The sequence below is a fragment of the Silene latifolia genome, chromosome Y, assembly GCF_048544455.1.
Source record: "Silene latifolia isolate original U9 population chromosome Y, ASM4854445v1, whole genome shotgun sequence".
NCBI classification, from domain to species: Eukaryota; Viridiplantae; Streptophyta; class Magnoliopsida; order Caryophyllales; family Caryophyllaceae; genus Silene; species Silene latifolia.
Window position 1 is genome coordinate 134566849 of NC_133538.1, and position 26024 is coordinate 134592872.

Below are 26024 nucleotides of genomic sequence, written 5' to 3' on the forward strand. Positions count from 1 at the left end.
TTGAATTGAAAAATCGTTATTTCATAATAGAAAATAATAATGGTTACAAAAAATCCGTAGCTACAACATAACAACGGGTAACAAAAATCGTTGCTGGTGTTAATTGAGCAACGGTTTTTGAAATGCCGATATCTTGAACTGGTAACGGTTTTCTAACAACCGTTGATAATAGTAATTCTATAACGAGTTTTTGGAAACCGTTAAAAGTTTTTGACAACGGTTTGTTAAGCAACCGTTGTCAAATTATAATAATAACGGTTTTCGAGGGAAACCGTTATTCCTATTAGCGCGGTCTAGGTTTCCGCCAATATTTGGAATACAGTAATCTAAGTATCGTTATTAAATACATTAAACCGTTGTGATACGCTCCTTATTGATTGACAGATTTGGCGTAGTGTATATCGTGGGAGGAGCTTGGTGATGCAAGGGGTGAAAACGAAAAACAATATTAGCTATGTGAATGGACATAGCGTGAAAAAGAAGGCCTACGTAAAGAAGAAAGTCCGCTTTTTCGAGATAGTTGAGGTGTTTGGAGCTTTTGGTCGAGGAAGGAAATTGTTGGATTAATCTCCCTAAAACTCCAACAATTACATGTTGAAATAAAGTGTAGAATGTTTTACAAGCAAATACGAAAAGTGTTTTACGTTTTTGGAGAATGAACATAAAATGCACAAGATGTTATGGATTGATTTTAACGTTTTTGAAATGCCGATATCTTGAACTGGTAACGGTTTTCTTACAACCGTTGATAATAGTAATTCTATAACGAGTTTTTGGAAACCGTTAAAAGTTTTTGACAACGGTTTGTTAAGCAACCGTTGTCAAATTATAATAATAACGGTTTTCGAGGGAAACCGTTATTCCTATTAGCGCGGTCTAGGTTTCCGCCAATATTTAGAATACAGTAATCTAAGTATCGTTATTAAATACATTAAACCGTTGTGATACGCTCCTTATTGATTGACAGATTTGGCGTAGTGTATATTGTGGGAGGAGCTTGGTGATGCAAGGGGTGAAAACGAAAAACAATATTAGCTATGTGGATGGACATAGCGTGAAAAAGAAGGCCTACGTAAAGAAGAAAGTTCGCTTTTTCGAGATAGTTGAGGTGTTTGGAGCTTTTGGTCGAGGAAGGAAATTGTTGGATTAATCTCCCTAAAACTCCAACAATTACATGTTGAAATAAAGTGTAGAATGTTTTACAAGCAAATACGAAAAGTGTTTTACATTTTTGGAGAATGAACATAAAATGCACAAGATGTTATGGATTGATTTAATTAGAACAATCGATGGCTTGTAGGAAGTTTTAAGGTAAGATTTAGTATAAATAGTTATTAGTGGTAATAGTTTTTATACACAAAAAAATAGAGAGATAAATTAATATATTTGGTGAGAATACTTCTTGTTTTTAAATGAGAGAAAAGAGAGTGTTTAACATCTATTAGAAAGAATAAGAGTGAGATAAAGTTTAAGAGGGAGTGACAATACTAGTGTATGATTGTTAAGAACTTTGTAATTCTTATTAGTGAATTAATTTGTCGAGAGAGCCGTGGTTTTCCCTCAGTTGAGAAGGGTTTTCACGTGAGAAATTGTGGTGTCATTTTTTGTTGTTGTTACTTACGCTTGTTATTTGTGTTCTAACCTAATATCATTGTTGGGTGAGACCAGGGGCGGAACCAGAAATCGCAAGTACCCCGGGCTAAAATTAAAGTTATAAATTTTTATATTTTATATAGAAATTTTAACTAGTCGTACAAATTAGGAACCAAAAAAAAAACATGAGGGCACACACGCTCTAAATTTTATATTGAATCAAACAATTAAATATGTAAAGTTGTATAAAATAAATGAAGAATCCACTACTGATATCTAAGACGGTAATAGAGTATTCAATTTTCTGAAACCACTGCCTACTGATTACTGAGTACTGAGGAGAAACCCCTTCCTCTTATCCTCTTTTGTACTGTTGGTGATTTAAGAGTAATTACCGGTTCAATGCTTAGTCACACCCCGATACTTAGTCACACCCCGATACTCGAATATTTGGAATGCTTAGTCGGTTAATGTAATTTTAGAAGTAAAATAGTTTATGTGTGAGTTATCTTCATGTATTCAAAATGTGTAGGAGGGTTCAATGCTTAGTCACACCCCGATACTCGAATATTTGGAATGTGTAATTTCACTAAGTGAAAATTCAATCTTCGTGACATTTTCATTTATGCATAAATTGGTATGTTTGTTAGCTTATTTAATCTTGAATTACGCTTAAATGGGGGAGGATTGTTGGTGATTTAAGAGTAATTACCGGTTTCATTTTGCGTAATTAAGGTTGGTTCGTTAGTGGGTAATTTCTGAATAATAAATTGCAAGTTCGGGAAAATACGGAGAGTATACTTGCATAATTATTTACGGAATTACGGTTTAGCATTCGGACGAATGACTATGACGGGGGTCCAGGGGCGAAGCGCCCTGGTTTAGGGGTTCGGGGACGCAACGTGGTCCCCGATGGGGGTTCGGGGGCAACGCCCCCGAAACTTTGGAATTAATTAAATTTCGCGGGATACGGAACTTAGTTCCGTGTCTAATCTGAAAAGATAATTAATTAATTTCAAGAGAAATCAATTCAACGTATTCCTGGTTTTGAAGAGTTGCAACTCTTCATAATAACTCCCCTCCTTTCCCTGTTTTCCTCTCTATATAAACAAAGAGGAAGAGAAGAAACAGATATAGAAAATTCTTCTGACATCAACAAACATTTAACAAACTACACACAATATTTCTATATTACGTCTCTGATCTTTGAGTGCCTAAGACAGAGGGGACCGTCTTATCTCAGTAGAAAAATTCGGTATAACCCAGGCACAAGAATAAGGGTCGAATTATTCTATTAGGAAAGCAAGAGTCGATTCGGTCTGGTTTTGTTTGTCAAATTTATTGTTCGTAATAATCAATCCAATAACATGTACTACCGACCATTTGCAGTTTTGCCGTATTAGTGTAGTTTTGTCGTATTAGTGTATTAGCTATGACCATTCACCATTCCTCCTCTTAAAACTACTGTCCAAAACTGCAACTCAAAATCTCAGTTATCTAATCCTAAACCCTAATCAATCAATAATGAACTACAACCAATTACCAATTCATAATAGAATAAATTGAATAAATGAATGAAAGCTACAAGTGTTTAAGTCACCAATTATCAATGAAGGCTGCAACTTTATAATTTTATATAGCATCCGGATTCCGGTCATCCCATGATCCCGTTCCCAAATCCCAACAAAGCAACAATTCAACAATTTAATTGCAGTACATAAAATCATGGATTCATATTCATGTGATATATTATGTCTAATTTGATTTTGGGAAATCTATCATTTGAGGATTTGGGAAGTATAAAGGTATAAATGTATAATTGAATTACAAAAGAAAAATAATGAACAATTTGAGTAGAAATCACCACAACGACTCGATGATGGTCGGAATCAGTACCGGCGACATCAATGGTGGACTGGTGATCGGTCGGAATCAGAATCGGTGCCGTCAAGACTGACTTCGATCGGAATTAGAAAAATAATGTCAAAGGTTTGGACTTTGGACTTGTCACTTGTGGTCGTCCTGTGATGTACAGCGTGTTTGTGTAATTGTTTTTTTTTTTTTTTTTTTTTTTTTTTTTTTTTTTTTTTTCTGGAAAGTATCTCGGGCTTCAGCCCAAGAAGTCCCAACCCAGTTCCGCCCCTGGGTGAGACTCTTCCTACACCGGGTTTACAGGACGCTCCCCCAACAAAAACACACCTGTACCCATATATCGGAAGTTATGGAAGTTGCCAAACACACTTGTACCCATATCACACTCAAAACTATCATCCACGCGACTTTCCAACCCCTCATTCTTACCTAACTTTCAACCATACCCAAGTATTTTCGGGAAGCAGTCTCCTAGCTACGATGATCCCTTTTATAGCTCAACATACTTAGTCTGCGCTAACAGTTACCAGTCTCCACCCTAGAAAATAGCAGAGGCACAAAAGGCAAGCAGGTTTGTGATCAGGGCATTGGCATTGGCATTCAACGAGGTTCCTGTTGCAGCATGAGTGACCTTATCTGAAACACCTGCTTTTTTATTATTTTGCCAAAAGTAAGTGCAGTAGATATCCCAATTTGGGAACGCGCATGGTTGCATACTGCTGAGGGTACTTATGGTTATCTTTTTATTTCATCCAATACTTGAGCAACATCGTTTATTATTCGTAACATTAGACAACTTTAAGGCATTTGCAGAATTCTTGTTTTATCCAGACACAACTACTTATGCTGTGCCCATTTCTGCCTCAAAATGATTGCCTCAACACTCTCACCTGGATATATTTACCCTTTGCCTTTGCTTTCTAGGACCTGTCTTGCTTTACCTTATAGAATTACCTTGAATATGTTTTGAACATGCAAGAATTTTGTATGGAACATTGGTCAACTTCTGAAGAATCGATTTCTCGTTTGTTTTACTTTGTCATGTATTGTCATTTTTTTTTGTTTTTTCCATTTGGATTGTCCTAGACGAGTCTCTGGTTGCTGAATATGTCGGAGACGCTTATTTTATTTTGCTTTTATTTACTCTCGTTACGACCAACGGTTTTATGCCGCTCAAATAATCAAATTAGGACAATGATTGATTGGGATGTTTATTAGGTATAGAAATGGACACATCTGGTGCTTGAGGGTGCTGTCAGCTCGCTGCGGAGTATTATATGAGGAAGCCTTGGGGGCGGAAATGAGGCAAACAAAACAAGGAATAATTACCAATTACAAATAATAACTGGATTAAAAACTGACATGTTGATTTTTAATTAGTCGGCAACTGGTGCTGCGCTCCAGAGTCCCACAAAATACTCCTATGTCATAGTAGACGCACAAAACTAGAGAGTTCAAAGCCTTACTTATATAAAACCGTTGTATAGATATAACAAACTACTTTCATGTTATATACCTCATTTTATAAATGAGTTAATGATTTAGTTATGTGTATACAACTGTCTTATACAAGGCTAACTGAAATGAAAATACCATAGCGGAGATTTTTGGAATTACTGGATGTGGTCTTAACATAAAGAGAGTGAGGCAACTATGTGAAAGAACTTAAGCTGTTCTAGCAGCTCCTTGGCATGACTCATGCCTCTATGCTCCACTCTTGTAAACAGCTCGCTGCTAAGGCGGTCCCCTATGTGAGCATCTACAAGCACACCACAAACGCTTCGACAGCTGGTGGCTAAGGCTTGACCAACTTCAGCTTCATTGTCTGGTTGGCTAACAACCAAAGGGCTTCCTCCTCTGAACAATTCAAGCTTGTTAATGGCAAATGAACCGTTGGATTCCACTACTTCTCTGAAGTCTTGTAAACTTGGTGCATATACTGGGATGTTGAAACTGTCTTGTTTTTCATTGCTGATAAGCCCCTACAAACAGTATCCAACACAGTAAATTGGTCAAGGTTGAATTGTACTTGGTTCCATTTCACAATGTTTTCAAAATTCCTCATACACATTTTGAAAAACCCGGGATGAATTGGGATAAACGGAAAAAGTATATAGTATTGGAAATGATTTTTATTGTTTTTGTCAATGTTATGGGCATGTCACATGATCTTGTGGTTTATAGATTACTCCTTGAGTCCTTGGTCTCCTTCCAATTCTTTAAAATTGTCCCATCTACTAAAAACCTTTCACAAATTTTTAAAAATAAGGCAATTTCAAAAAGGCTGAAGAAATAAAATACATCACCTCAGCGTTACGAATAATGCAATAAAATAAATTGTACTACTACATCTTTTTCTTTATGTCGTTCTGTCTTGTAACATTACTTTTCCGCTACAAACATTAAAAAAAGGTTTTTTCTTCATTTTTTACCGTCGTAGAGAAATACAGTAACATAATGTTAAGACTTTATAAACTTTACTACCCTCTCCGTCCCAGTTAGTAATTTACATTTACTTTATTTTCCCTCAAAAAATAAAACAAGTGTAAACTATTCATTGAGACAGAGAGAGTACCATCTATTAGTTATGGGACATTCTTCCTCAAGATGTTAAATGAAACTATGAGGTGGACAAAATGATGGATTAAAAGGATATTCATGTAGACATATTATTATAAAGTTTATCCAATAACATCCAAGAATTGTGATTGATGGTCCTTTATACAAAAGAAATGTCATCAATTAAATCTAAAGAGTTGACACTATGATTGAACTAGCGAAGTGAACTATTTGAATATAGTATCCAATAACCAACCATAACTGTTTCGGGTGTAATTCCGAAGCAGTTATTTGTTACCACTCGTGGCTCGTAGAATGACGTCTTTGGTTGAATCCTTCTTTCGGCCTCTCCTGAAACAATGAACGAACTGAGGGCTCGGCTTTGGCCGAGCTTACTCACTCCGACGCTCAAGTCAGTGAACTTAAAGAGATAAGTTGTGTGTTACTTGGCGAAGTATATGTTGTAGAGAGATAAGGAAGATATTACCAGATTATGAGGTGTTTTTAGGTTAGATTGTGGATCCTTTCCTCAATGAGAGTTGAGGAGTATTTATAGACTTTCACCTTTTGTCACGTAGTGGCCAAGTGGCTAGCAGGTGGAAAGACTGATGTACCCTTGGCCGAGGGACCCATGGCAGGCCGGCGGGCCCTGTTGACTCCATGCCGAGGGGTCTTGGATATGAGTACGCGGATATGTGCCCCTACTGCTAGTTGTCCTAGCCGAGGCACAAGAGACAGCCGACAGCTGCGTCGGTTAAATTTGTCTAAGTCATTGACTTGCTGTGGATATCTTTGACCTTCCTCAATATGTTGACTCGGTCAGCGGGTGCAGAATATGCCCCATCAATTTGCCCCCAGCGTAGTCTATGCCGTGGTATGGACCTTCGATGAGTGTTGAGCGTATTCTGCGCAAGTTGAAATTTTCTGCCCCGGCTTCTTCTACCTCGGCTTGGTTCTGCTTAGGCCGTATCATATCCCCCCTCCACATGGATGTGTAATGGACATCAGATGTGGAAAAGAAAGTGGCACTGACCGAGACCGAGGTGGTGAGTGCCGTGTGCTTTTGATTGCCCCCAGCCGGTGCTGCCAAGCTTGGTTGAATCAACAGGCCGTTTGGCAAGTAGATACCAAGGGGTGTGTTGAAGAAGATACGTCGATTGGCATTCTGTCAAGGAGCGTGTTGAAGAAGTTTTGTAACTGTTTGTCGATTGACATTCCATGGCTGCATGCTTGACATGTGTCTCGTTGTTGATTGGTTGACGCTTCATGGGCTTTGCCCTGATTGGTCGGATTTGAGTGGGCTTTGCCCTATAAATGGGAGAGTTAGCCCCTGAATTTGGCCTTCCAAATTCATTTTCTCAAAATTTTTTTTTCTTTCTAGCCCTCTTTGACGAAACTTCTCTCTAGTCTTCAGTATCGTTGCTTCGGCGTAGCACTTTTTCTTCCAGGTAAACAAACAAATTCACCAACTTTTAATTGTTAAATTTTTGTTGTGAACATGTCTTCTCAACGATGCCGGACCTAGTAACCTTGCGCCGGGGGGTTCCCCGTCGCGTCTTGATGAAGAGGAGGCACTAGCCGCCGTTCCGATAAGGTCTGGGGGCCCTAGGTCTCCTTCTCCTGAAGTTGATCCAAAAGCTCTGGAGGACTGGGAGGATGATGATGATGTTGATGATGACGGTGATGATGAGGAAAGGGCTCATCCTAATGAGGAGAGGCCGTACATCATGGATCACGGCGACGCCTGTAAGGTCTGCCCTGACCGTGCTTGGAGCCACAAGTTTGCCAGTTGTTCTGGTCCTGACTTTTTCGAACGTCACTTCTCCTTCGGCAGGGAGTATAGTATTGTTATTCCTGGGGAAGGTCAGGCGGTCTGTAGTCCTCCTCCGGGCTGCATCGGCGTATACATCGACACCGGAGTATGGGCTCCGGTTTCCTACGAATGAACACGTTATGGCCATAATTAAAGCCATGAACGTCGCCGTGGCCCAACTGCACCCGTTGGCCATTAGGACTATAGTCGGCTTTGTGTGGCTCTGCCTTTTCAAGGGGGAGGTCCCGACGGTGAACTTATTCCGCCGGCTTCATCACCTTCGGCCGTCGGCCCCTGGTCGCGTTGGGTGGTACAGCGTGCAGACGGAGCCGGGTTACGTCTCCGTTGATAAGCTTTCTTCCTGCAAGGACTGGAAAGATCGGTGGGTATACGTTGAGGTTCCGGAGGATTATCCACTGCCCCGGTCCTTCCAGCACCAAGTCAATTTGCGGTGCGAGAGTAAGGCGGAGCATGACAAATGGGTCTCCCGGAATAAGCTTAAGATGGACGCTAGCAAGGTCTCTCTTAATGCGGATGAGAAGCGGGCGATGAGGCTGTTTGAGGCGGACAAGAATGGGATGCCGAAGGGATGGATTCCCCCGATGCAGATCATTCTTCAGGATGAGCTGCTCTGCCACGTCGGCCTCATACCGGCCCTCGAACGGGGTGAGTGGGGTCGGTGTGAGGCCCATCTCTGCTTTTAATGTTTCTGTTTTTTGAACTTCGATTTATTTCTTTCACTTGACTGTTGCTTCGTTTCCTTTGCAGACCATTTCGGCTCGGACCTGTCTGAAGATATCCTTAGGAGAATGGGACTTGCGAAGGACAAGACAGTTGTTAATTTGCATCCTAAGGCTCAGACCCGTGATCGCAGACCGCCGCCAAATGATCTCATGGATCAGCAGCTGAAGGCCCTAGATGTGAAGGCGGCCCAGGCGAAGGTTGCTGGTAACATGTCGCGCCGAACGCGGAAAACAAAGTCTTCGGCGGCGACGGCGTCGACATCAGTTCCACCTCCCATCCCTTCAGTCCAGATAGAGACGGTGGAGGTCGTTGATATTACCGCCGAGGAGGTGGTCACCTTGGCAGTGGAATCTCCCCTGTTCCGCAAGAGGAAAGAGCCTACCACTGCCACTGATGCTTCTGCTTCTACTGCTGCTACTGCTGCCGAGGCCGGCAAAGAAATGCGTCCTCCGGCCAAGAAGGCCAAGACTGGTACAGATCTATCCTGTGGCTCAGACTTAGCCGGTTCATTAGGCGTTCCTGATGACAGGCTCTCTGGTATGTCCATGAATGTTGACGCGGATGCTTTGATTGAATTTTTTGTAGATCAACCGCCGACGTCTACCGGGCACACTGTTGAACGGCGTGCTGAGAAGAAAACTGCGCAGGCAAGTGGTCAAGATGCCACCGTCGTCACCTCTTTCCCTCAGCCTACCCCCGTCCAGATTAGGTCGGAGGGTCTAAGTTTGACCAGGATGCTGTCGAAGTGGGCTGATACGGCCGGTGCTCTTATTGTGGAGCAAGAGAAGGCCATTGCTGAAGCTGCCCCACAGCTCGAGCGGCTCAGGCTTGAACTCGACGCTGCGAACAAGGAAGCTGAGAGGGCCAAGGCTGAGGCTGAAGAGGCAGTCCCGTCGAGAGAAAACTTAGGGAGGACGCGAAAAGGCGATCCCGCCGAGAGAGCCAAGGCCGAGGCTGCGGCGGCGGAAGCCGCTAAGTCTTTGGAGGGGCGTGACCACCTTCAGAAAGTCGCCGACTTCAATGCTAAGAAGAGGGACGAATGGAAGGGCATGTTTCAGGCCCAGGGGAAGGTGGTTCGGAATAAGGATGCTATCATCGCCCAAAGGGAGGAGGACATTGAGACGCTTCAAACCGTTATCCTCCCTAACATGTGCGCCCACACGGGACTGGCCGAAGAAGCTGCCAGGGAAGTGATTGGGGAGCTCTTTCCTCTTGATGGCTCCTTTCCGTGGCAAAAATTTGACGAGCTGCTTGATGACAAGCTCGAAGCTAAGGAGAAGGCCGCGGAGGCGAAGGCCGCTGAGGAGGCGAGGGTGAAGAAGAAGGAAGAGGAGGCCGCGGAGAAGGCGGCCCTTGCTGAGAAGGCTAAGGCGGCCAAGGAGGAAGCTGAGAGGATGAAGGCAGCTGAGGCTGCTGAGGCTGAGGCTGCCAAGATAGCTTCTGGGTCGTCTACCAAAGATGATACTGCTAACGTCGCCGATGGCGGGCAGCAGCAGGCATAGGGAGACGGGCGGTCGTCACCAGGCTCACCCGGCATCTCGGATAGCTTCAGCTGTTCGGGGGCCAATTATTAAGCCTTTCCTCCCTGCCATCTTTTGGCGCTTCAAATGATATGTCTGTAACCTTTTACTTTTCTTTTCCTTGTATTTTGTAAAACTTTGGTAGGTTGTGTTTTGGCTTATCCCTATGGGGATAGCCGTCGTCTGTATTCTCCTTACTTGTAATCATTTTTTAATAAAGCTTGTTTATTGGCCCTCGGCTTGGCCGGGGTTTTGATCACAATCCTTCACTTGTCTTCTTGCGTTATTAATTGAGCGCTTTTTCGTTTTTACCTTCGGCCTGGCCGAGGTAGTTAGAATGCGTATCTCAACTGTGTTTAACGTCTTTTTTCTTAAACATGTTAGCATGTTGGTCGCTTCCTCTTTCACTCTCGGTCTAGCCGAGGCGTCCGATTTGCGCTTCCAACCGCCGTTGTGAACATGTTAGCGTATCGATCGTTGTGTCCCCGCCCGCCATCGGTTGGCCGAGGCGGCTAGAGGTTACGGCTCGACAACGTTCAGATCAGACATATTGATCGCTTCCTCTGCCAGGCCTTCGGTTGGCCGAGGCGGCTAGAATTGCGTCTCAACTGTACTTATACGTTCCTAAGGCATGTTGGTCGCTTTTGCGAGTATCAACTGCGCTGGTTGTGACTGCCGTGGCGTCTACTTCTTGGGGTGACTGCCCGGCTTGGGCCGTGGCCTCTACCTCGATATGACTACGGAGGGGATAAACACTTTGATGGAAAACTTGGATGATTCTTTATTAGATATAAACACGCGTCGGGGTGCCAACAGTTGTCTTGGACACCTCCGCCGCTATACAAAGTATTTCCTGAGATTGTCAGTGTTCCAATGGCTCATCAAAGGCACACCCTCCATGTCTGTCAGCCGGTATGTACCCGGCCTCATTTCTTCAACCACTTTGTAGGGACCTTCCCAGTTAGCCGTCAATTTACCATGAATGTTCCCTTTGTTGGTGGCGGTCGACTTTCTTAGGACTAGATCTCCTACTTTTAAGTCCCTTTTGTGGACTCTTCGGTTGTAGGCTCTTCTCATTCGGTTTTGGTATACTGCCAAGTTGAGGCGTGCTGTATCTCGGCTTTCTTCGACCAGGTCTAGGGAGGCTTTCAGACCTTCCTCATTTTCAACCGGGTTAAAGGTGGCCGTTCTGAATGTCGGCACCGTTGCTTCAATTGGCGGGATCGCCGGACCGTAGACTAAGTGGAATGGACTGTACCCGTTGCTTCTTTCTCCGTGGTTCGAAGGGACCACGGGACGCCGGGTAGTTCATCGGCCCATCTTCCCTTTAGGTCTTCAACTGTCTTCTTCAAACCGTTGAGGATTGTTTTATTATTTGCCTCCACTGTCCGTTGCTCGTGGGTGGCGGACGGAGGAGTATGCAAATTTGATACCAAGTTCCTCCAACCAGTTCATTATTGTGTCACTCCAAAACTCTCGGCCGTGGTCAAATACCATGACTTGGGGTAGCCCAAAACGAGTTATGACATTTTCCCAGATTACCTTTCTTACGGCCGCCGTCGTCTTGGGCGGCATCATGCGACGGCCTTCAACCCATTTGGTGAAGTAGACAACGGCGACAATCAAGTACTTTCTTCCTCTGGATGCCGTTGGAAATGGCCCTAGTAGATCCATCCCCCACTGTGCAAAAGGAAGGGGACTAAGTACCGGTGCGGAGTCTCGGGAAGGGCATGTATCACCGGAGCATGCATTTGACGGTTGTTGCACTTTTTGATTTTGGATCCGGAATCCTCAAGCATGGTGGGCCGAGTAGCCGACTCGGAGAGCTTTGTGGGCTAGTGTTCTTGCTCCCATGTGATGACCACAGATGCCTTCGTGAATTTCTCACAAGTATTAGCTCGCGTCGGCCGGGCCGACACATTTCAAGAGTGGCCTTATTACGGACCTCCTGTATAATTCTCCCTCAAACACCAAGTACCTTCTTTGCGATCCTCTTTATCTTCTCGTGAGAGATGCGGTCCTCCGTAATTCATTCATCGGTTTGTACTTCATTATCGGAGTCATCCACGTCGTCTCGGCCTCTATGTCGCCCACCATGCCGACGGTCTCGATAATGCTTTTGGCATTCCCGATGTCCACCAAAGCACGGTTCGACCGACATTCTTGATGGTTGAGTGGCAAGCTTTGAGAGAGCGTCGGCTCGGTTGTTCTCGGACCTGGGAATGCATTGTATACGAAAAGATTTCAATTTTGAAGTGTCGCTTTTACCCTTTCCAGGTATCTTACCATCCCGTCGTCTCGAGTCTCGTACTCTCCTCTAATTTGATTAGCCACTAACAGTGAATCTGTTTTCAAAATGATGTGTTCCACCCCGGCAGCTCTAGCTAGCTCGACTCCGGTTATCACCGCCTCGTATTCGGATTCGTTGTTTGAGGCCGAGAAGGTGAATTTCAAGGCGTACTCAAACTCGTCCCCGTTTGGTGATGATAAGTATCTGGCTCCGAACATTCGCCGTGGAGGACCCGTCGGTGTATACTTCACATACTCCGGGGTTTTGCTCTTCTTGATATGTGCACTCTGCCAGGAAATCTGCGAGTGCCTGTCCCTTTATCGAGGGCCTCGGCTTGTATTGAATGCCGAAGCCGGATAGCTCTACTGCCCATTTGATGAGCCTGCCGGATTGCTCAAATTTTTCCAATGCTTTCTCCAATGGTTGGTCGGTTAAGACCGTCACGGGATGTGCGTCGAAGTAAGGCTTCGATTTCCTTGCGCAACGACGACAAAGAAAGGCGCTTTTTCAATCGGCGGGTAATTTCTTTCGGCGGGCAACAATGTATGGTGACAAAGTAGATTGGGTGTTCTTTGTTTGTCTTCTTCTCGATGATCACGGCACTGACCGTGGCCGAGGTAACTGCTATGTATAGATATAGCGTCTCCCCCAGCATCGGCCTGGACAGGGTTGGGAGAGTTTGAAGATGAGCTTTCAGTTGCTTTCAGTTGTGCTCTGTTCCTCCCCCCAGCTGAAGTCCTTATTTCCCTTCAACACTTTGAAGAATGGGGTGCTCTTGTCGGCTGACCGAGAGATAAAACGGGTTAGAGCCGCCATCCTTCCGGTCAACATCATAACCTCTTTTCGATTCCTCGTCCCCGGCAGGTCTAGGATTGCTTGGACTTTCTCTGGATTGGCATCAATTCCCCTGGCGCTGACAAGCACGCCGAGGAACTTACCTGACCGGACACCGAAGTTGCATTTCATTGGGTTAAGTTTCATTTTGTATTTCCTCGGTGAACAGAATGTCTCGTGTAAATCGGCTAAGTGCTCGCTGTCAGACTTGCTTTTTACAATAGCATCGTCGACGTAAGCCTCAATGTTTCGCCCTTTTTGATTTTGGAACACTTTGTCCACCAGTCTTGTGTAAGTTGCGCCGGCGTTTTTCAAACCGAACGACATCATTTTATACATGTATGTGCCGTTACCGGTGATAAATGCGCATTTAGGCATGTCTTCTTCGCCATGAATACCGATGATACCACGAGAAGGCGTCCAGCAGTGCTCAAAGATAGTGTAGCCTGCCGTGGCGTCGATTAAACTATCTATTCGAGGCAAGGGATAGCAGTCTTTGGGGCACGCTTTATTAAGATTGGTAAAATCTACACACATCCTCCACGCCCCCAATGATTTCTTCACCATTACAACATTAGCTAACCACTCAGGATAAGTACAAGGCATGATAAAGCCCGCCGCTAGTAATTTATCTACCTCGGCTTTGATGGCCTCATCTTTCTCGACTGAGGAGTTCCTCATCTTTACGCTTGACGGGCGAGCGGTGGAGAGTACGTTCAGCTTGTGAACAATTACCTCCCGCTTACGCCTGGCATCTCGGCCGAGTAAGCGAAGACGTCTTTGTTCTTCCTCGCAGGTCTAGGAGAGCGGCCCGAATTTTGGCTCCAGGTTGACACCGACAGTTACGGTGCGCCCTGGGTCAATTTCCACTTCTTCGGTCTCCGCTCCTTCGACCATGCCGACAGTGGCATCCATGAGGTCGCCCTCCTGTTGTAAGGATGGGCTTTTCCCCTTCTCTGACTTCTTCGCCACTTTGAGGGATTGCATGTTGCATCCTCTGGCGGATATCTGGACGTTGACTACTTCGTCTTTTTCGTCCTTTGAGACGAGCTTATGCGCTTCCCCCCGGTCCGAGACATACATCAGTGTCAGGGCCCGGATGGACATTACTGCATCGGCCTCGCTCAGAATGACTCGGCCTATGAGAACGTTGTAGGCGGACGAGCCGTCAATGACCACAAACTCAGATAGGACATTCTTAGCCGAATTCCCCTCGCCGAACATCACCGTGATCGATTGACCCTGGGGTACCAGCCGCCCCGGAAAAACTGTACAATGGATTGGTGCAGGGGCTCAAGTCCTCAATCTTCAGACCGAGATTGAGAAAGCACTCTCTGAACATAATGTTCGTGTAGGCGCCTGTGTCAATCAGGCACCTCTTGACCAGGTGGTTGGCTATGTCCAAGTGGACTACAAGTGGGTCGCTGTGCGGGGCGATGACTCCCTCGTAGTCCTTCTTCCCAATAGTCATATCGAGGATGTTGGAAGCGAGGATCGCTGTTTTGGGCACAAAATTGATAGCCTGATATAGCTCGTTCAGGTGCCGTTTGTGCCCATGAGCGGATCCACCGTTCTCGTTGCCCCCGATGACAACATGAATTACTCCTATCCGTTCAAAGACGGATTTTTTATTTGAGCCGCCGGTATTAGTCTTTTGGCCTCCGGCAACATATTTGCTGAGGCTCCCCTTCCGGATCAGCTCTTCAATGGCATTCTTTAGATGCCGGTAGTTGTCAGTTAAGTGGCCGGTGTGGCCGTGGTACTCAGTACTGGCTCGTGTCACCGTCCCCCCCGCCTTGGGAGGCCTTTCCCACTTCTGACCCTCGTTCTTGCTCAGGGCAAAGACCTCGGCAGCAGATACGACCAAGGGGGTGTGACCATTGAACCGCTTTTGGTAGTACGGTCCTGAACTCCCCCCGGCGCCCGCCGAGTTCTGTTTCCTGGCGGACTTATCAGATTGTGACCTATTATTGTCACGGCGTTCTTCATCCGGGTTGTCCTCCCGTCGGCTCGTTCTCTCTGAGTGCCCGGCCTCGCTGGGGCCTACCCAAGTTTTGTGGTAGTCCTCCACCTTTATGGCTTGGTCGGCCATCTTCCTGGCGGAGTCTAGGTTCAGGCCTCCGCACTTGATGAGCTCGTTTTTTAAGTCTCCTCTCGGGAGGCCTTTCATCAGTGCGAAGGCCGCCAGTTCGTTGTTCAGCTCACGAATCTGCTGAACCTTGGCGTCGAACCTCTTCACATAACTTCGGAGAGACTCGCCTCCCTCCTGTCTGATAGTCAGGAGATCCGATGTCTCGACGGCCCTCCTCTTATTGCAAGAATACTGGGCCAAAAATGTGTCCCTTAGGTCGGCATAACAGTATACCGACCCATCGGGTAGCCCCTTGTACCAACTTTGTGCCATCCCATGCAAAGTCGTTGGGAAGACTCGGCACCAAACCTCATCAGGTTGCTCCCATACCGACATGTAAGACTCGAAAGCCTCGGCGTGGTCGGTTGGGTCGCCTTCTCCTTTGTATCATATGGGTGGCAACTTTAGCTTAGTCGGCACCGGGACTTCTAGGACATAGGCATCGAGGGGCTGTCTGACCACGTGTCGAATGACACGCGGCGATCGGCTCCTCGCATCCTTAGTCCGGCTCCTCTCCCCGTGGCGGGAAGGGCTTCTTCTCCGACTCTGGTGAGTCGGGCTTCTTCTCCGACTCTGGTGAGTCGGACTCCTTTCACTCCTCTGGGGCAGGCCTCGTCGGTGCTGCGGCGACACGGTCCTCCCGCGAGTGCGGGAAGGGCTCAGGTCGACCACTTGCACTCTGGGCTCCCCCGGCGTCTTGACATGGTCAGCTTCCTCCAAGGCTTCGTTCAAGTTTCTCGGAGTCACTTTTTGGGCCCTGGTCTCTTGTGGGGGTGCCGCCGCTCTTGTCATTGTGACAGTGTGAGTCGGCGTGCTACCCATTAGTTCCAGGAGTAGCTTCAGTTTAGCTGCGTCAACCACATGTCCCATGATAGTGACTTGGTCGGCGGGCAGCGGCGTATTTTGTTCTATTGGCATCCCGTACGTCGTATCAGTGATACGGCCGGTGGGGGACTGCCCGATTTCTGAGTTGTGGAATGTGTCATCTTGGCAGAATTCAGTTTCCACAAGCACCGCTTCTGGCTGTTTCGACATCTTCTTAGCTCGGCGAATGGGTTTTGTTTTGTGTTTTTCTTTTTTTTTTTGTTTGGGAATGAATGTGACTAGCTTCTAGTATCTTTTCCCCACAGACGGCGCCAATTGTTCCGGGTGTAATTCCGAAGCAGTTATTTGTTACCACTCGTGGCTCGTAGAATGACGTCTTTGGTTGAATCCTTCTTTCGGCCTCTCCTGAAACAATGAACGAACTGAGGGCTCGGCTTTGGCCGAGCGTACTCACTCCGACGCTCAAGTCAGTGAACTTAAAGAGATAAGTTGTGTGTTACTTGGCGAAGTATATGTTGTAGAGAGATAAGGAAGATATTACCAGATTATGAGGTGTTTTTAGGTTAGATTATGGATCCTTTCCTCAATGAGAGTTGAGGAGTATTTATAGACTTTCACCTTTTGTCACGTAGTGGCCAAGTGGCTAGCAGGTGGAAAGACTGATGTACCCTCGGCCGAGGGACCCATGGCAGGCCGGCGGGCCCTGTTGACTCAATGCCGAGGGGTCTTGGATATGAGTACGCGGATATGTGCCCCGGCTGGTTAGTTGTCCTAGCCGAGGCACAAGAGACAAAGCCGACTGTCGCGTCGGTTGCTAGTTGTCTAAGTCGTTGACTTGCTGTGGATATCTTTGACCTTGCTCAATATGTTGACTCGGTCAGCGGGTGCAGAATATGCCCCATCAATAACTATTCAATGTTTCTAACCAAGCTATTATCATTTCAATTAGTATCAACATGAAATAAAGCATAAAAAGAATAGAATTATGATTTGAAATTTGTTCTTTTTTTATGATAGGGATCATGCATGCCTATGCAAATTTATCCAACTTGCCTATCTAAGAAAGGAATGAAATGGATTATTGTGTGTTCTTTAACCAAGTGAAAATGTTGTAATCATGGTTTTACTTAATTAACTTAATCATAGAAATTAAGTGGTGCAATCATGGTTTGCTTAATTAGCATAGATATGGTCTTATAGAAATCAAAGTAGATGGGTTTTTTCTAATTAGCATCATCATAGCATAAATGATGTAATTATGGTTTTCTTAATTAGCATAGTTAGTTATTGAAATGAAGTTATTATGGTGTAAAATGGTACAATGCCACCGGGTGGTACTGAGTTCAACACCACCAGATATTTTAATAATATAATAATATATTAATAAAATAACTAACTCCGAGTATGGTACTACTGAACTCGATATCATCAGGTGACGTCTTCATTTTTTATAATTACAGCCCTATGGGTTGTACATAAGAACTTGTAAATTCTTATAATTAATTCTAATTTAATCTTTCAAGGGAATCTAAATTAAAGTACAATATCATTCACTGGGAATGAATCCAAAATTACAAAATCTAAACTTACTCCACCAAGTCCAAATTATATATCAGAATGATAATTGAGATCAATATTAGCATCTAAATCTTTAATATTATAGAAAATATATGCTTCTTCTTTGACTTTCAAAAGTTTGGTTAATCAAAGTTTCATCATCTTCTTCAATAATAAGTTCTTTCAAGCAAAATCAAGCATGGTTAATTTTGGAGGAAAAAAACACATAATATACAAAATAAGTATAATGTTTCTATCAGAAAAAGAATAAGTGCCCTAATTACAGAAAAACAAAACCGAAAATTTTTAGATCAGATATAATTACCTCGATCAATCAAAATCAAGCTAATTAATCTGAAAAAAAAAGTACCTCTACAGAAAAAGAATAAGCTAATCTGCCCTAATTACTAAATTTGTCCTAATAATTTTAAAAATTAATTCAACACCTATACAAGCTAATCTGCAAAATGCATCATACATACATCAGCAATTTTATTGTTCAATTGCAAAAATAATCAAGCATAATAAGAATTTTTTAGTAGTATAAATAAATAAATAATTGAAAAAAACTTATTTGTAATATATCTCTCTTGAAAATTAAGTTCTGAAATTTCTACTGTAAAATGAAAATTCAATAATGGAGGTTATATATTGTTTGTAGTTGGCGACAATCTACTATTTATAAAAGCTAAGTTCTTTTAAGGCTTTCTATTGGTTGATTGCATTAAGGAAAAAGAAAATGGAACTTTTGTAACTCAATGTTGGTTTCCTATTTTGTAGGGGATTTATTTTTTACATCAACAACAATCTTTGATCAACAATTTAAAACACAACACAACTGTAGAAGAACGTCTATCTTATCTTCATAAATACAAAAACATTTAAACCCCTCTCATTAACCCACATCATCAAATTCATCCTTTTTGTTAAAAAAAAAAGTGGGACCCGCCATTACCCATCTACATTTTATTAATGCAAAAATATTTACTACATTATCAGCCACATAACCTCTTATTTACCGTTCTTAATTAATCGTAAATCCTTAATACAATACATTAATTAAAAGTTGTAAATACAATTCAATAATGTCTATGACAAATTTAATGATAATAAATTGGTGAATCAGACAAATTAACAGGATAATTTTTTTCTAAAATTATAATTGTCATGATAATTAACACTTTTAAACATATTAAATAGCATTAATAATTCAAAAACTCCTTCAAAATATAAATTATAAATTAATAATCAATTATAATGTATCCTTGATTATGCAATAGTGATTAATAAAAGATATGAAAATTAATATACTATATAATATGGAAAATATGTAAAATCAGTTTGTGAGATTATGATACTTTTACCAGGTTAATCAAATAATATACAAAACGAAAAAAAAAAGTCACTCTTTATTGATTTCAAATTTTTTTAAAGAAAAAAAACATTTGGACCAAGTATAACAAGTAACCTCATGCAATTACAAAAAAAATACTTGCATGACTAATTTGACATCCGGTCCAGGAGGATTGCACCAAGAACTGTTGCCGACAAGGACAAACCGCGAGCTTTAACGCGATGTTCGTGGTACGACTGGTACCCGATTTGAGTGAACCGGAATGACCCGATTGATCGAAATGACTTAATTAAGTCAAAGTCATGATCGAAATGACTTAATTATGCCAAAATCATGACCCAAAATGACTCAATCGACCAAGATTGACCCGACTCGAAAATGACCCGATAAGTTGTTGGCTCGAAAACGACCCGATCCTAAAGACCCATTTGTCAGGTCCACTATTGAGTATTGACATCTCCTCAAAATTGAGTTGTCTAATAGGGAGTTGTATATTGTCGAGTCTTTTTTGTTTCAATGGAAATTGTTTTTTATCCATTTATAAATTTTGTTTTACACAAAATGTAATAGTTAAATTTAATATTATCATTTTTAAATGTACAACTTTAAATAAATTCTTTTACATAAATTAATTATAATTCATTGTTTTTTTTTCAAAACCTTATAGCATAAACACAGTAATATTGTATACGACAGAATTATGCTTTAATTTTATGTTTAGAAAACCAAATTAAATTGATCCTTCAAGGCATAGGAATACAATGTAACATCTAATTGGTGGGTAAACGAGAAATTGCTAGATGATGAGGCCGGTAAATAGGGTACCTTGAAGAAAGTGGTGGGCACATTTGTTATATCCTAACTACGAGGCGGAGATTGATATTAAATATCTTACTCATTACGAGTTAGGAAAAGAGGTGGGACTGTGCATTTTACATTTGGGGGCGCGGGTACGGGCGCTTTACATTTTAATTTTTACAAAAATATTATTAATTAAATTTCAAAATAAATGGCATAATTAATTTAAAATTATAGTTTTGTATAGTTCTAATATATGACAAGAACAAAAGTTATGATAAATCTGTATCTTAAGTTAACACCTATCTTCCAAGCCCAGTTTCACTCATGAATCATGAACAACTTTTTTTTTCCCGGTTTCCAGGGTCACGATTAAGCGAGACAATAAAATTTCGATTTGCAATAGTGAAAAGTGTACATCTAATTTAGTTATAGAAAACATTGAATATTTTTTATTTTATTATATTAATTTAAGCATCCTATTAGTAACTTTTGATAAAAAAAAACCTACATATGCAATTAGTTAAATATATGTTCTAAAATAACCAAGTGGTGTTAGTCCAGTGGTAGCTGGGTTAAACCTTGAAGCTTGCAGAAATGCAGGGGTTGAGAGGTCCCAGGTTCGACTACCAGCTGGGGCGATGATCACTTGGTCACTGCAGCCCCGACGGGGGTGGCTTACATGGTCCATGTGGTGGTGCGGGAATGCATGGGCCCGGGGGGGACTCAACCCCCTCGTCATCAAAAAAAAATGTTCTAAAATAAATTTAAATAATAAACCCGTGCAATTTTGCACGGGGTTAAAACTAGTATGAATTAAGAGGGAATTAATTAATGGAGTAAATGCATACACTTAATGTTTTAATTGATAATTGAGATTCTACTTTACATTGAAAATAGAATAGAATTTTTGATAGAATTTAATGCTTAGATACAGCCCATAAAGTTGTATATATCAATACCGTTATTTATAATATTTCATATGATAAATCTTTGCAAATAAGCCATTACTACGACTTAACAATGAACTTATTATAAAATCATCTGAAGCTTGCACAAATGCAGGAGTTGAGAGGTCTCGGGTTAGACTACCAGCTGGGGCGATGATCACTTGGCCACTGCAACCCCCGAAGGAGGTGGCTTACATGGTCCATGTGGTGGTGCGGGAATGCATGGGCCGGGGGGGGATTCAACCCCCTCGTAAACAAAAAAAAAACATCTGAAAAAAGAATTTGAGTTTTCTTGATTAACATAGTTATTAAAGCAACAATAATGTTGGTAAGTAAATATACCTCTTGAACAAGGTCATCCCATGCATCTTGGAAGTGAGTCCCAAAGAGGAGACCAGCACCACCTTGGTCAGTGGGGTCCAAAGAAGTCCTTCCTAAGCAAACAAGGAACATGGAACCACCTCTCTTTAATTCTACAGACCTTGCTTTCAAGAAAGCAGCTAAATCTGTTTGAAATTGTTTCTTGTAAGCATTTGCAGTGCTCTCATTTGCTCCATGGATGCACACTCTCCCTTTATTGTATGCCTTTGACCTCTTGTCCAATACATTCTCTGGAATCTATGGACATTCATGCAAAAGCTATTTAGTTTATATGTGAAATCAAGCCTAGCTAGTTTTAGGCATGCTTAATGTACCACGTTGTTGTACATCCAACCAATGAGAAAATCGGAATTAATAAGTCCCATAATTAGTAAACTAACAATGTAAAATTTAAGTGAAACTAAAAAAAAAAAAACACAATGTTGCTTATTGATTAGAGAGTATTACCTAAAACGGCTAATAGTTTTCCATACTAACCTAAAGGTGAAATGGCCATGAAAAACAAATGGGAAATTTGTTTTTTGTGAAAATTGAAAAGAATTACATGTTTTTCAAAAGTATATTCACACTTTTTCACTCAAATATTTTGAGAAATAGTAATTCTGTTTAATTACCATGTATCCTTTAGATACATGTTAGAGAACTTTAATTTAAAGAAATATTTCATATTATATATCCATCTCAGTCAATAGTTATCATTGTTTGAAATTCCCTTCACATATTTCGAACAATCATAATTAAACAAACGAAGGTATATATAAATATCATGGAAATTTGACGTAAGATATCACTATTTCATTTTCCAATGTACTCCGTAATATTTATCGTCTAATTTCGTATTCAAGTCTTGTTAACATGCAGTCATGCAAGTCGTCTAATTTCGTATTCAAGTCTTGTACCTTAAAAGCATTTTAGAAAAATCGTTTAATAATTTCACGTACTGATTCTCATGTATGTAATACAAATTGACTAATCAAAGAAGAAATAATGCAAGATAAGAAGTGCAACAAAAAGTAATTTGATGGATTAGGTAGCACCTTTGAATTTAAATTAAAATTGATAGTGTCTTTATGGTGAATGTCAAAAAACTGTGTTGACATTGGAGAAATTCTAGTTCAATTAATTCATGGTCAATGGCATTGAAAGCCTTGTTTCTTGGAGAATTTTGAGAATTATCATGCATTTTGTGGCTCATCTTTGTCTTACCTGGCTTCTCTTTACCCTTATAATTTTCTTTTACTACAGTAAGATACTCCTAAATCAAACCCAATATTTTATAAATCAAAAACGAATATATTGTATTTTCAACATTTTTTGCCGACTTTTTTGCTTTTTTTACGGCTAATTTGGTCTTTGATTTTATTCGAACTTTATACGCTAGGGCAAGAATTTGAGGTTAATTCATTTCATAGTTATGTTTGATTGACATTGGTTAATAGGCTATGTTTTATACACAAATTCATACACTCCCATTTAATTTCCACTATAATCGCACAATATGTTTTTTTTACAAAAAAAATTTATGGTCCATCTTATTCATCTATTACGAAAAAGAGCCCAGCTCTTAACACTCGGCACATTATGTTATTCACGTATAATATTAAAATCCCATACTACTTAATTCGTTCTAATTATTTATTTATTTTATTTTTATTTTTTTGTGAGTGATAGGTTAACAAAATATCAAAATAAAGGAAGTATATATTAGAGAGATATAACAGAATGATGTGAATATTATTAATGAAACGATTACAATTTATAGTAGCAATGACTTGGGAAATAATCCAAAGATCTTCTTAAAGATAATACTCCCTAACTATAATATATTATCTACCGATAATATATTCTCCTATTATTCTCTAATGATAATATTCCTAATATTCTCTAATATATTAGAGAATATATTATATATTAGTAAAGATATTATTATGGTGAGGCATAGGAGTTGGGTTGTTGAATAGGGCTTAGGGTGTTGGGTTTTTGGTCTGAGGAAGATAACGGCAGGGGAGGGGTTTTGTGGTTTATGAAACTGACACCTTTTTTTTTTAAAAAATTATTTATTAAATAATATTAAATACTAATATCTCTCTAATATTATGGAGGATTCTACGGGAGAACTTTGTGTTGCCCGCCGGAGATGGTATAATACCGCCATCTACCATCTCCGGCCGAGGGCGTAAACACAAGACTGTAGCAAGCGGAAAGGTTTTTGAGAGGAACGATTTTAGGCTGATACCATGTTAATAATAGAAGGGAGATATAACTGAATGACTTGATCATTATTAATGAGATCGGTTACAATATATAGAAGACCGGCTTGGAGGATACTCCAACCATATTCCTAAATAATATTCTATAGGATATTATTATGATACCCATAATAATATCTTTCCTACTATATAATATATTCTCTAATAGTATACAAGCAAGAGTACACTTTTAAAGTGTTAGTAAGAGTATCTCCTAATTATAGTCCTAACAATAAGGAAAAACTCTTTTAATTCGTGACCTAGTGAATAGACCATCTCTCACTACTAACTAATTTGAGTCTACCCATTAAGTTATTTTTATCTCGATGGAGATTACCCCAACTGTCACGTAGGGGATACTCGTAAGGGGAAAAAAAACTAACTAATTTTGGTAAATAACTTATGTCAATATGGTAGTGGCCTGGTGATACTTACTGAGATTAATACTTTGACGTAACCTCATGTTCATATAAAAAAATGTAGAAACACTGGTAAATAAATTAATTCGGCCGTATAAATAGAGTACCTGAGATAGCCAATGCAAGGAAAAGGCAGAGTGAAAAACATCAATAGACCTGGCCGGAAAAAGCCGCCGGTAAAAAAGAGCTGAACGCCAAAGAACAAAATACGAGCGGTGCTTATCAGACGCCAAGCACTCCTCTATTGTGCCACCACCCTCACCATCATAGTAATAATTAGGAAGGAGTTGAAAAAGGGTGTTGAAGTCATTGGAGGGTGTTAGGGATAAAAAATGAATTTTATCATACGCAACGTGGCATTGTTTTACTGGAAAAGAGGGAGACAATCAAGGACAACGTGGTGCACAGCGATTGGTAAAGGGAAGGAAAGATGGATCGCTGAGGTGGCAAGTTATGGACCATTTGGATTAAATAAAGAACAAACACAACATAGCCCAAAGGAAAGAAGCCCACGCATGAGAAAGAATAAAAGACCCAAATCAACTAACAAACTCCTACTTTGCAACAAATTGACCCGATATTCCGCAATGACGCATTTGTATGCGACTTTCAAACCCTAGGTTTTGACTTCAATGACTATAAAAGCAAGGGCAAAGCAACGTACAAAGGGCATTCACAAGTATCATCAAGCAGCAACTCCACTAAGAAAATCATTGGCGATTGGTGATAATTATCTAACAACATTACACTTGTATTTCCTTACTTGTCCATAAAATCTCGATTATAGTGCAATAATTGGCGGGATTCGACTCCCCCCGGTTGTTCCCACACCGGGTTTTCCGCGTCACCAAAAATCCTCCGTGTCCTTTTCTTCGTTTATCTTTATCTCGTCGTTCCTTTCGTTCGTACTTTAAACATAATTGGCATTAAGAATAATCACTATCACTCACATAATTAATTCGTAACCGGTAAATTTTTACCAAAACAGTTTGGCGCCCACCGTGGGGCATAGTGATCATTTTCTATAGCCAAGCCTCGCAAAACCGAACCAGCCATCACAATGTCTGGAACGGCGAGAATCCCTCCAAAGCGAGCCCAGAGTATGCCAGCTCTATCTTCTGCAGCAGAATTACTTCGCATCTCGCAGGACAGTCGTGCATCCCAAAGATCGGCCAAATGATCCTCGCCAAAGATGTTGACCGAGCCATGCCCCAGCCTCAGAAACCACCACAGATTCCCAAGGCAACAGGTGCATCCAGTCAGTCAAAATCCAGCAGGGAAAGCAGCCCCAGCAGAGGAGGCGAAGCAGCATCCAGAGGCCCGACCCAGGAGAGTTCAGGCGCAGAAGTTCTCCGAAGCAGAGGATCTCCAGCACTCGATCCGATGCAGGTGATGATTCAGGGGATGGACATTCTGCGTCGGGCTGTTGAAGATCTGAGGAAAGACAACCAGAATATGATGGCTCAAATCGTGACGGCAAAGTCCGGTCAAACCAAAGATCGCACGCAGGCTCCAGCCAGAACCAGCGGTGGAGGACTGGGTCGACCAATCCCATCAGAACTAGTTACCAGGCTGGATCTTGCAGGGGTAGCACCCAGCGAACCAATCGAGCCAAGAGGATTGGGATGTCTGTCATTTGATAATCCACTCAGTCTGCAGCAGACAACAGGTAACGCGTTATTTAGCACCCCTTCTGGATCTGACCTTCCACCCTTTTCAGGTACCCCTGCACAGCAGACACCAGGATGGCAGTCTGGACCTGTCCCCAACACAGCAATCCCATCCTGCAACCAGTTCACCAGTGGAGCCTGGATCGGAGGATTACAGCAGACACCAGGATGGCAACCTGGATCCATAATCAGTGCAACACCAGCAACCAGTCATCCAGCATCAGGCCAACTTTCTGGAGCACCCTGGCTAGGAGGTACACCTGCTGGTTCCTTCCCGCCTGTTTCTAACCCTCTTGCAGGAGCAGGTAACTCGCTGGAACAGCAATACCAGGAGTTGAGGGAGCTGATGTATAGGATACCGGCGAGTCCGTCCCACTGGAGAAAGCAGCCAAAGACAGCTACGCAGACTCACCTTTCGTGGATGATATAGCTCTAATCGGTGTTCCTAAAGGATGTGTGCCGCCA

At 42.0% G+C, this 26024-nt stretch overlaps 1 protein-coding gene across 1 annotated transcript; it reads right to left on the minus strand.

The window, feature by feature from the left end:
- Positions 1 to 4946: 4946 nt before the first annotated feature.
- On the minus strand, positions 4947 to 25029 carry LOC141628967 (indole-3-acetate O-methyltransferase 1-like). Its single transcript, XM_074442047.1, has 4 exons — positions 24939 to 25029; positions 23997 to 24076; positions 21183 to 21458; positions 4947 to 5447 (listed from the first exon to the last, which is right to left on the minus strand). The coding sequence occupies exons 1-4, from the start codon at positions 25027 to 25029 to the stop codon at positions 5094 to 5096; spliced, it is 801 nt and encodes a 266-aa protein (XP_074298148.1). The 3' UTR covers positions 4947 to 5093.
- Positions 25030 to 26024: the final 995 nt, after the last annotated feature.